This window comes from Ascidiella aspersa, chromosome 2 (assembly GCF_963924565.1).
Source record: "Ascidiella aspersa chromosome 2, kaAscAspe10.2, whole genome shotgun sequence".
In the NCBI taxonomy this organism is placed as follows: Eukaryota; Metazoa; Chordata; class Ascidiacea; order Phlebobranchia; family Ascidiidae; genus Ascidiella; species Ascidiella aspersa.
In genome coordinates, this window is record NC_139448.1 from 17,928,381 (window position 1) to 17,940,271 (window position 11,891).

The 11,891-nt window shown below is 40.2% G+C and overlaps 1 protein-coding gene across 1 annotated transcript; it reads left to right on the top strand.

Moving 5' to 3' along the window:
* The first annotated feature begins 6,012 nt into the window (after positions 1–6,012).
* On the top strand, positions 6,013–8,362 carry LOC146164137 (uncharacterized). The gene is made up of 3 exons (XM_083382400.1): positions 6,013–7,285; positions 7,470–7,610; positions 7,785–8,362. The coding sequence occupies exons 1-3, from the start codon at positions 6,056–6,058 to the stop codon at positions 7,953–7,955; spliced, it is 1,542 nt and encodes a 513-aa protein (XP_083238526.1). The 5' UTR covers positions 6,013–6,055; the 3' UTR covers positions 7,956–8,362.
* Positions 8,363–11,891: the final 3,529 nt, after the last annotated feature.

An 11,891-nucleotide genomic window follows, 5' to 3' on the forward strand; every position in this document is an offset into this window, starting at 1 on the left:
TTTGGGTGCACCATTACTAAAAGGTATACAAGGGTACATCACAAACTTCTAATGAATCATTGATATTTGCCGTTGAATGCTGTTGCATGACATGCAATAGTAGCCTACTCGCAAGCAGCCTGCAGCCAAAATCAAACTCTCACCGACAGTGTGTAAAACTTCGGCAGCTCCGCTCGGTTTAATTGACATTATGATATTGATATGCATAATGATTTTTCATATCGCTTCTTACCTCAGTTTACCTTTTAAGTAAACAGGGTGCATGAGTTCGTCACAACAACTTTAAGGGTTCACCAAACCAAAAAAGGTTGAAGAGCACTGATCTAGCCTACGCATTTAACTCATACTATTTTATACGGATTTTTTAGATCCAAACCAGTGCTTCTTAACTTTTTAGACGTCGCGGTCCACTGTCAGGGTTTGCTAACTTGCGGCCCCATATTGAGTTTATTTCAGGGGAACAATGCAGGGTTGCGACAAAACAATAAACGCCAAGAACAGATGCAACAAGTAGCCTATATCCCAAACATAAATATTCATTTTCACTGTTTTTTTAATTTATTTAGCACAGTGTTTCTCAAGTTAACATTAATATCTCTATAGCAGAGCTGCTGAGTCGGAGTCGGACTCGGGACTCGAGGAGTCGGTTTGCTTTGCTGGAGTCGGAGTCGGGACTCGGTACTCGAGTAACACCACGTAAAACTACCCGAGTCTCGAGTCCGACATGCGCATACGCAGTACCAAAATTTTAAACTGATATGGCCGCCAACTGGAAATTGTAAAGGTGGAATAGCATAAGTGGAATATTTTCCAACTATGTATTGTGAGTGAATGAATTATGCGACGCCGCTATAGGTTGATTGCTGAATAATTGTACATTTGACTGGAGTCGGACTCGGGTTTCTTTTTTTGCCGGAGTCGGACTCGGGAGCCGGACTCGGTTTATTTTTCAACCGACATCGTAGCCCTGCTTTATAGTGAAGGGCCATGTTGGCGAACTGATATGTCTGGAAAAAGACTTTAAACGAGACTGATGTTTCGGTTACGCGAGGCGTAAGCTATGGTTAATTAACTTATGACAGTTCTTATTAGAAAAAAACACATATATGGCAAAACAAACTCGATTTTTATTTAAAATTAAGACGATAATGCCATATAGTTTTAACTGACTCGCGTGTATGCTATTTACAACCCATTATGTATGTAGGCTACACTTAACTGCATAGATACGATTAAGTTAAAAATAATTTACTAAAATATTGATATAAAATATTATATCAGCTATAGTTGGGGTAAACGGTAAATTGTTAATGCAGTTTCGTTTATACGCAGCAGTTATTAAATAGGGTCTAAAATAACTTGTAATTAACTAGATATTGAAGTAGAGATCAAATGACTTAAAATATTGCCTAACCTTTCAGCGACACTTTGCCCTACATTTACAATAATTCTTCAAGAAATCATAGGCCTGCTGATATGACCCGCTGCTTGTCATAGGTTGAGTAACCCCTGTTGCTATTTACTTAGTATTTATGCTTTTGATATTAGTCTTTCTTAACCTTTTTCAAGTTGTGGTGTTCAAAAATTCACAAATTATTCGCGGCATACTTTCTACGCTGCGATACAACTGAAACCTGGCTGTACGGCAAAGCAAGTCAACAGATAAAAATACACAGTAATGAGGGCTAGTTTGTACAGCTGAAAACATTTTTGTACAGCTGAAAAGGAGCTAAAAAGCAGTTGTGTATACGATTGGTGGTCTTGTTGAAGTAATCCTTATATTCACTCGCGCGACGCTTGTACTGCGTGACTACAGGATCAACGATTCATTAAGTCGGAATGGGTTTCGAACTGAGCAAATGGCGTCCCTTGAAGGTATATGAGAACTTAATTGGTTGCAGTCGAGCGTCAAAGTTAGTTGATCCTTTCTTCGGCCTTTTGACACAATCCATCGGAAACAGGCTAGATCCGATTAAGGCCTCTAACGAGCTTGCTCCTAAAGCTTAATCGGCTTCTTGTGCGTTTTAAGTGTCAGGTACAGCCGCTCGTCGCCCGCTAGGAATTTCTGCGCGCTCGATGAATGTGAGAAACCGCTGACCGAACAGGTTAACTATACATGGGCGTAATTGTTTCGCGCAAGTGCAACCTTATGAGATGCTCGTCAAAGTGCCATTAGCAGAAAAAGACTTAACGTTATAAAAGCGCTGTTCGATATACCCACGAACTTTTCTAAACCTCTCTGCAGGTCGTAGTCAACAAGTCATTGTAAATATGGCGCCACGTTTTATGCTTTCGTTTACATTGCACCCCTTTTATAACTATTTTTTTCACGGCCTCATGATTGTTTGGCTAGCATATGCGCACAACATTAACTAAGAAAGCGCTCAACTTAATTGCTATCCAAATCGACACGGCAAACTTAATGAGTAATTACAGCCGGGAAGAGGTCAAGTGAGCCGGACGAAAAAGATTTTATCGTAACGTTTAATGCCAAACACAGGTAAGCCTATTGAAACAAGGATGTTGCCGAATACAGTAATCCGACCCCGGGTCAGGTAACAAGTCGAGGGCTGGCGGTTGGGAGCAATGCAGAGTCGGCCTACACGAGGCCTTTCTATTCAAAGAACGACCGGTTCTATTTTACTAAACTGACAACTTGGGTGGTGTGATGACCGCTGTGCCTAATTGCCTGAAAAGCGTTATCAACCCACACTGTAAACGAGCAATGGGCAGATTGGGCGCGGATAATTTTCCGCAGCATGCTATGGCGTCGGTGGAAACACTCGGGTGAAGGGTCGTTGGAGGGTATTTAAAAGGTAAAGGTGCCGTCCCTCTCGAGTGGACATATGGGGTCGTGTTGCGTTCTGGGAAGTGCGACCAGGAACGTGAAGCCAAAAAATCGACTTGGGAGTTCTTTCGCGACAATGTGAACGTTTTGAGCACTTGAGTACGTACATGCCGAAGTGGAACTGAGAAATGTATGGTGGTCGGCGCGGTTTCCTTGCAAGCGATCACAAGCAGTTTGTATTTAATGGAAAGGAAAGTTTCAATGGCGACGAAAATTTGACCGAACATCGCATTTTTTTCGTCTAAGTGCGTTATCCTATATATTCCTTTTGCGTTACTTATAATGCCGCAAAAGGCAATAAAGAATTGATTTTTGCGAAAGTTTACACTATTTCTGAACGTTTAAATCGAATATCCTTTACGTACTTAAAGCTAAGACAAAATTTACCAAAATTCGAATAAAGTGCGGATATCAACTTAGCACAAAACAGCATTCAAAGTTAAGCGTACGCAGCGAGAGGTCACTCCGCGGTAAAAATCAAAACTTCTGAGCCTAAGAACCAAACTTATTGCCAGCTTTAACCATTTCTCAAACCTGCACTTATGCGTTGCGTGACTCGTTGTCAAGTGACATGTTGTTTTCGCCGTAGAGATACGGCAGTCCACGACAAGATTACCATATCGAATGTTTCTTGATTTAATCAAGCTCTCGAGCGTTCGCTTCCGTGAAAAGCATAATTTAGGATGGCGGAAAATGAGGCGCAGCATTTTAATAGCCATATATTCACGTTTATCGTACGAACGATAATGTTAAACGCAAACTTTGAACAGTCGAACGAAATTAAATTGTAGTAGGCCTAGTCGTTCCAAGTTGACAAATCATCGGTTTGTCATATGTAGTCTGAATAATTCCTGTATGCGAAATCAAAAACGAGTATATGTACACTGTGTTGCTAATATGTTACTTTTATAATTTCCTTTGCGTGCTTTCATCACACATCTTATATGTCGAAGAAGTTGTCCTTGATTTACGATATACCAATCCTACTAATAAACGTTGGTTCTTCAATTTACATAGTCGGCAATAATTTGCTACGAACATAGAAACGGATAAGATTACTGTTAAACACAGAGAGAGAAGGTCGCGCTAATCGTTCATTATATAGCTGCGGAAATGGTTATTTTTAAAGAACGTGTCGAAGTTTTGGTTTTAACGCAAGGCAAGGCGATTTCCTGTTTATTTCTGCAAAATCGGCATATTTACAGAAAGGGGGAAATGGGCCCCTCAACAACTTCTGTGTGGTCTTAGAGCGCTTCTTGTATGCTATATACTTTATGTTTGCAATGCCGATAGAACTACGTGAATTATAAAATACAACAACACGATTTCGACACAGCAAAAATAATTAATCGTTTATAAAAGCAAATTACTCTCATGAGAGTTTATGTCTGCCTGAACGTTAAGCACTATTATTTAAAGTCACACATGTAACAAACGGATTGCCTTGTAAATCGTGAACGCGTGAGATCACTTACAAAAATATTTAATGCCGGCCAAGCGTGTCGACGCGGCCAAAAACGTCAAAAGCAGGCACACATTAAGACGAAAATCGCTGAAATAATTATCTCTTATGATTTTTCTTTATTGATGCCCGGAATTTGGTCGCACTATCGGCTGTGTGAATAAAACGCCTTTGTCGATTTTTTTGTAGGCGATGAAAAATGTGCTTTAATTCGTTTTTTTTTTCATTTCGAATAAAAAGTCAGACAATTGGTTCAAAATATCATTTGTGGTAAGTATTACCTTATTAAGAAAAGCCATGTGATTGATACTTGTTAATAAATTCAATCATATTTTGTGGTACCGTAACAAAAACAGTTTAAAAATCTTGTCGCAGTTTATTGTACGATTATTTCGATAAATTCCATTGAGATTATATTTGTAACCTTGACCTACAGTTTTTTTCTACAGAATATTTCGATTTAGCTTGCAAGAAATGATGCGTGTTGACACTCCCCATTTTCATAACAGCGTTGTTGACGTGCCAGGTTAGGTAAACGATCTTACTTGACGTCAGCACAAAACGCCGAAATTATAGTTTGCTTCCTCACAAGCAAATTGAGCTATAGTTTTGTGGCGATATCCGAGACAACCTGGCCGCAACGAAGATACACCTGGACCCGAACGAAACATACTCAACGCTAGCGATTTAATAACGTGTGATGCTTCAGTCAGCGCCGGCCAGATATTTCCCGTCGCGCCAATCCTCGGCAGCCGGCTCTTTCGTCGCGATCTGTCGTCATCCTTGGCGAGTGAATCAAGTTATTTTCGCGGGATTTGTCGCGCGATTTTCATTGTATTGGCACGTACAACGACAGGAAGCGGGCCACAGGTTATACGTCGAGATTTGTCCCTACCAACATATTTTGAACACTAACCTTTCAAGGAGCATCTTATATTAAAAATTCTACCTCGGGGTACAAATTTTTTTGCAAATAATTATAATGGGAAATAAAGCGATACACTTTTTAATCAATCTTTAAAGTTCAAGTGTGTGATGTTTTGTAAAATATGTTTACAAGTTTTATATTATTTCAGTAAAACAATGCGTAGGAATTGTTGGAAATGAATTAAAACTGATAATAAACGATCAAAAGAAACCGTGTTTAAAAGTTATTTAAGAAACAAGATGCCTTATTTTACCAAACAATACCATTGCCTTTTTCTTTTTTATCGCTTTTATAGTCATCCGAAAAGCGACTCAATCCTTCGCAGCACATTTTTGAACCGAGCGATGTGACAAAAAAGGCTGCCAGCCATTGACGGTAATCTATACGAGCAGGTGCACCTGTCAGAGGATCATTCGCATTAACACATACTTAGCGGGAGCACCAAAGGTGGCTCTGGTGTACAGTAAATTCCGTTTTAGTTCAGATCTTGTCGGAAGTATAACACTTAGAAAGTTGTTAGCGATAGTTAACATGTTTAGCGTTTCTAGGTTTGTAAAATATGTTTTGGTATTGTTATGTAAGGTTATTAAGTGTAAATATAACGTGGCTTCAAAAAATACATAAAATTAACATATTGTTTTGCAAAAATCTGACGAGAATCGGTGAGCAGTGGACTTAATTTTTTTTATAAACCACAAATTGCCCTAATTGCCTACGTTTGTATCACAAGTTGTTTAAAACGTCTACTGTTTTATTTTTTATAGACTTGTGAAATCAACAAAGCAGAAATAACATAAAATACATCAAACCAAGTGCAATGATTGCCACAATGGGCAGGACGACAAGTAATTGTGATCTCCACACCAGACCAAGCGACGCTTTCTCGCAAGCGATTTCGCCGCGTCCCACTTCGTTCCTGATTCGCGACATCCTAGGGAAGGGCGATCCAGGATCTGAAGAATCTCACCACAACGTCACATGTGACGCAAGGCTGAGTTTATCCAATGAGGCACTCGACGACGATTCCGACTGCTACAGCCCTCAAACGATTGGAGACCGTGGAACATGTAAAAAAGAAAATTATCAATTTGAAGAAGGGCCCAGCTCGCAATTAAATACTCCGGATGGAACTTTCGAAGCTGAAAGTAATTTCGATTTAACATTTGACCGGTCACGAATATCCTACTGCAACGCAGGCGAATTGTCGACGAGGTACAGTGATATAAAAAAATTAAGACTCGACCAGAAGTATATTAGTAGGCTGCATAGACATAAATCCCGGGAAGAATTTCGATCGGATTCGAGTGAAAAAGACTTTGTTTCTAAAAATATTTGCCTGTCAGAAAGCACGGCATCTAATTCCCCCTTCGCTTCGAGGCAATTACTAAAGCGAGTGGAAAAGGAAGAGTATTCCTCTGAAACAAGCGGACCACAAAGGTCGTTTTTAAAACGTTCGGACGATGATTTGCACAACGGTCATCCGTTTATTGGCAACCTTCTGGTAAGCCCAGCCAACTACCCTATGTTGGACCTTCGCTACGGCTACGCGCTGGGCGCAAACGGAGCAGTAGCCATGCCACATTTGTCTCACATGCTTCTAGGCTATCAAAATGCTAGTCTAGTAAGCCCCAACTTTAGCACTGTCTACAACGAGTACATCGAACGAGCCAAGAACTTAATATCCTCTCGCACTTTGTTATCGACTTCCATCCCGCATCAAGGCCCTCGCTATACTTTGAAGGAACCTTGGGTAAAGGAGAATCACATTTCTCCCCATCTACAGGTCCATCACCACGGAACATCCCCGATCAGCGAGAAGAGAAATTTTTATCCCGATTCGTGTGACATTTCGTCGGACCAGGCTCCATCTCCGTGTTCGTCGTCTTTTTCCTCAGCCACGCCACCCCCGAAACCCGCCGTTCATCTTCCTGCGTATCTTCGGAGCAGGCTGAGCGGCGCAAATTCATCCTCCGATGTGGAAACGGTTGGAGCAAACGGAAAACCGAAAAAGTGCAGAAGGAGCAGAACAGTTTTCACAGAACTGCAGGTATATCTTTATGTATAACTTTCACTCAACGCATACACTACGTCATTTCAGTGTTTTATATATCAATATTTTTTGTTTGGCTAAACAAATGCAAACTACTTAATTAGAAAGCAGATGATGTGATAATATATTTTTTCCAAGCCGTCAAAATAGAAGTAAGAGTAATTTCTTTCTTCTGCATTAGATGCTAGGTTTAGAAAAGCGGTTCGAAAAGCAGCAATATCTTTCCACTCCCGACCGAGTCGAGCTGGCGGAACTTCTTGGCTTGAGTCAACTTCAAGTAAAGACTTGGTACCAAAACCGACGAATGAAATGGAAAAAACAGGTGCGAAAATGCTTTTGTTACAGCTCAGTTAACAATTTTGCGCTTGGCTTGTACTTTTAGTTTTTTAAATAAAACAAAATATCTATAGGCTTAAGATTTAATGATGTATCTGCCTGTGGTTAACATAGCATTACTTCTATACTAAAATAAAAATATAAATATTAACATTTTTAGGTTTTGCAAGGTGGTGGTACCGAAGCACCTACTAAACCTAAAGGACGGCCTCGAAAAATAAGGCCAGAAGACCAAGCTAATTTGGGTAACAAAGCGTCTCAACAGTTAAACCTTAGCAAAGATCAATGTGTCAAGTCAACTTCCCCGCTAATAATAAATCCTGTAACTTAATCTTTTTTGAAGTATGAAAATTGTTTTTAAACCTTTAAGCTACTGTTTAGTTCTTCTGATTGTTTTGTTGGCAAACCAATATATTTAGACCTATTTCTTTTTGATAGTTCTATTAAGTTTTATTTTTCGGAATTTTATTTATCGTGGATTTAACTGTTTTGTTTAAAGTTTAGAGCATACGCTTTAAATAAGTAATTTAAAAACGCTCGTAAAATTTTGGATAAGCCAAGATCTTCTAATCATTAACGTTTTATTCATACCTCTACTATTGTTTGTATTACGAGTTTTATTTTAAACGATATATTTAGTTCCAAAATGTTTTTGTAACGCTGGCGGTGAAATTTATTTTACCTGTTACCCTTCTTTATGTTTCTTGTAAATATTATTTCTCAAGAGAATAAAATATGTTCCGATTACTGCATCCTGTAGTTAATGTAGCACCTTTATAATTACCACAAAGTTAATCAACCGGCAATCGATAGGTCAGCAATTAGTTTACGCCAAAGTGTCAGCTTTGTTTTCAATAGCTAGGGAATGTCTCACGCATCTGGTGGTAAACACACGCCAAACAGATGAGAATACGCTTCCTATGCTGCTTAAAACCACCTCTGATTTGCCGAGATAAGTATATACTACATTTTGTTCTTCCACCGGAATATACTGGTCAGATGGAAGTGTTAATAATGCCTTCGCATAATGATCTGCTTCAATCTGTATCGCCCATTACGCAATGTGTGTACAGATGAGCGAGATAACGCTAATTAGCACCCGCTAAAGTGTTAGTAGCTCAGCAAAACAGATGATCGCGAAGCATAGTGCGGTCATGAACTCGATTTGCACCGGGCGCGGCACTCGCAAGCTAATCGTTAAGGTTTCCTCACAAAGAGAGCTAAATTTGGCACTTCTCACGACGAAAGCTAATTAATTCTACTGGCCAGAGATTACCATTGTTTCGATGAGATCTTGTACTTTCCCATGATCCCTTTGAGGAGGTTGTGGATTACCAATAATTAAAACCTTGATCGCCGCTTGAAACAATCAATTGCGATGGTAAGCAGATGTTTTGTAGAGAGCTAAAACGCGTTAAAGGAATGTATTCTTTACTTAATTAAAGGCTGGCTTAATAGCGGTTCATGTTGTTTCGAAGTTCAAATATAGTGTAAGGCCTGTATAATACAAGGTTTATTTGGCTAAATATCGGTAAACAACTGGTGGACGTTATTTCTCGCTTGTTAAGAATGAATAAAAATCAACTTTTATATTTATCAATATGACGATTTCAACGACCTTTTTAATCATATTAGCGAATTTTCTCACCCTGATGCGCAATAATTACCAGCGTTAAACTGTTTACTGTGGCAATTATAAACTTGGCATATCCGGACTTATGCGGGATTTTAATATTTGAATACGAAATAATGTATGCGCATGTCACGTTTGAATTTATCATTAATTGACGACGGACGTTTCCGAATAGGCCAAGCGAGAAAACCATAAACATATTTCACGCGATCTGGTGTCAATAAAATCCTATTTTTGCCGCTACAGCCCTTCCACTACTCACTCGGCAAGTAGCGACAGATAGCACCTGCGCTGAACCGGTAAAAGATTGCCTTACAGTAGCAGCAAACCTAATCCGGCCATTTCAGATGCTCTCTGTACTAATTCCAGCTGTTGAGCAACAATGCCGTCAAAAATGATGTGACCGCGAAACGCATTTGGCGTTAAATTTACCTCACTTAAGATAATAAATATTTTAGTTTTTCGTGACACTCGCTTGAAAGTTAGGTTGAGATATTCGGTAATCACACGTAAGTCGCATGTCAAGGCACTTCCGTCGTTGAGATTAAACGTTTGGATGATTTGTTTTTGAATTACTGATGCAACAACAATACGGGTAGTCCACATAAACAAATCTTTGCGTTGAAAATAAACCAAATCGATGCATGTTTTATTGGGGTCGGGTACTTAAAATATAACGACAAATCGTTAACATAAAAATATGCTGGCAAATACACATTCAATTTATTATTCTCGGTTACAAAGAAACAACAAAAAAAAGATTTTCGTTGAGTTGATTTTAAAAGCTCTCGTTATTGGTAAATACGCGAAAAGCGACCAAACACCCTAAAATGGCAGCGGTCGGTTCTAATTCTTTAACCCGAGAGGTGGCTGGAGTTTCGAGGTCACTTCCCGGCGCCGATAAGTGTTGCAGTGCGACGTGGGGGGGCGCTTTGGCTGGGGAGGGGGGCGGCGGTTGGGGGGTTCTAGCGACGACTCACGCGCCTGCGAGCGGTTAATTGCCCTATCACATTTCGGTCGCAGCAAGTGGCTGTACTTGCGCGCTCAGCTCGGTAACAGATCATCACTCAACAAACATGGCCGAACCGCGATCACTGACGGCACTAGTGCCGCGGCTCACATATTTAGACCTGTTTTGAAAAAAGGTTAAAAACCGAGGTCCGACATGGGGGTTGAGCACAAACGCAAGAAACTCTCTTCTCGGAAACAGAATCTGACGAAGAACTACTGGGCCATAATATTAACACGCCCTGTTTAAATAATATACAAACCTAAACTAAAGTAAATTATAGTGTATTGATGTTTTTGAAAGCATGCCAACATCGTTAAATGTACGTTAAAATAGTTCAATGCAGTATTTAAGGCTCCCATTGGTGTTACATATACCATTTTCTCGTTGGCGTAGTGTGTTTAAGAATTATTGGGAAAGCGGAACACAACAGCAATTTAACTACAGTTTGAAAAGTGTGACACAATTTGCGTTAAGGCTTTAGCCTTGCCTTCGTATTACGTTTTGGTTGAGTGAAAGCTGTCTTTAACACTCGCTAAGAATTTATGTTTTTTTCAATTGACGGAAGAGCGTATCCACCTTTACCATCTTGTCACCCGTAAATACTTATCTTAATGGCCTTATATGAATGGCGTAAAAAGCGAATGGCTGGAAACTTTGTTTTCTTACTTGCCCATGCAAGCACGCAATTCCCTTCAGGCTTGCGACATTGCAATGTCACAAATTCGCTTCGAGAGGACCACCACCGATGATTGCGGGTGGCTCACGCGGCCAGTCGACCCTCGAGTGGTTCGCCTTTTTGCGCCTCTTTCGGCGTAAAGTAATGTTTGCCCATTCCACTCGTTGGCGACGGGACTTTCGTTTTATGCCGCCGAGCCGGTTGTGGAGTTGGAGAGTGTCTGTTGTCTGTGGTACTGCAAGTAAGCGTATCAAAACGGTTTACACAAAGCGAGGACGGGTGTCTCCGCTACGGCCAGACAAGCGCGGGGCACGGCGCAAGTTATCCCACCACTATCGCAGCGCTCACCTTTTGCGGCAAACCGCAGGCAATGAAAGCGAAACGCTTTGCCACTTAACAATAGACGCCTAATTTTAGATTGGAAGCAATATTGGTTCACTTTATAGATATTTTATTTTGGGCTGTCAAAAATAGTAGGCTACTATATCCCGAAAAAAAAAGTTACACTATTGTTAATACAGACTTCTATTCCATCCTTTTTCAATAACAATAAACCATTGGCCTGCAGTAGTACACTTTACGCCACGGTTTTCGGTTGCAGCAAGGACCACACACCATGGAGTTGAAGCACATTAGCGAATTCATGTGGCGCATTTGGTCGGTTCCGGGCGTCAACTCTTAAGCGTTGTGCCCACTCACTTTGCTGATGTTATGTAACCGTATATCCTGTGACCGAGGCGCAAAATATGAACCATTCATACAATAATGGTCGTTGCAAGAATGATTAATTTAACGTGTTTTTGTAAAACAAAGTAAGATTTTGTATATATTTTCTTTTTTTGTACAACACCTGGTAATTGATCTTTTCGGTAGGCATAACGAAATAATCCCTGTAACTGCGTTAAGCTGAATGGATGTTAGTTTGCGGGATGCGCTAAATCCCAAA

Bases quoted from the DNA above. Each gene is read 5' to 3' on its own strand.
- LOC146164137 (XM_083382400.1), top strand. From the start codon at position 6,056: ATGATTGCCACAATGGGCAGGACGACAAGTAATTGTGATCTCCACACC. The intron at 7,286-7,469 runs GTATATCTTTAT...CTTCTGCATTAG, and splicing joins CAGTTTTCACAGAACTGCAG to ATGCTAGGTTTAGAAAAGCG. The intron at 7,611-7,784 runs GTGCGAAAATGC...TAACATTTTTAG, and splicing joins GAATGAAATGGAAAAAACAG to GTTTTGCAAGGTGGTGGTAC.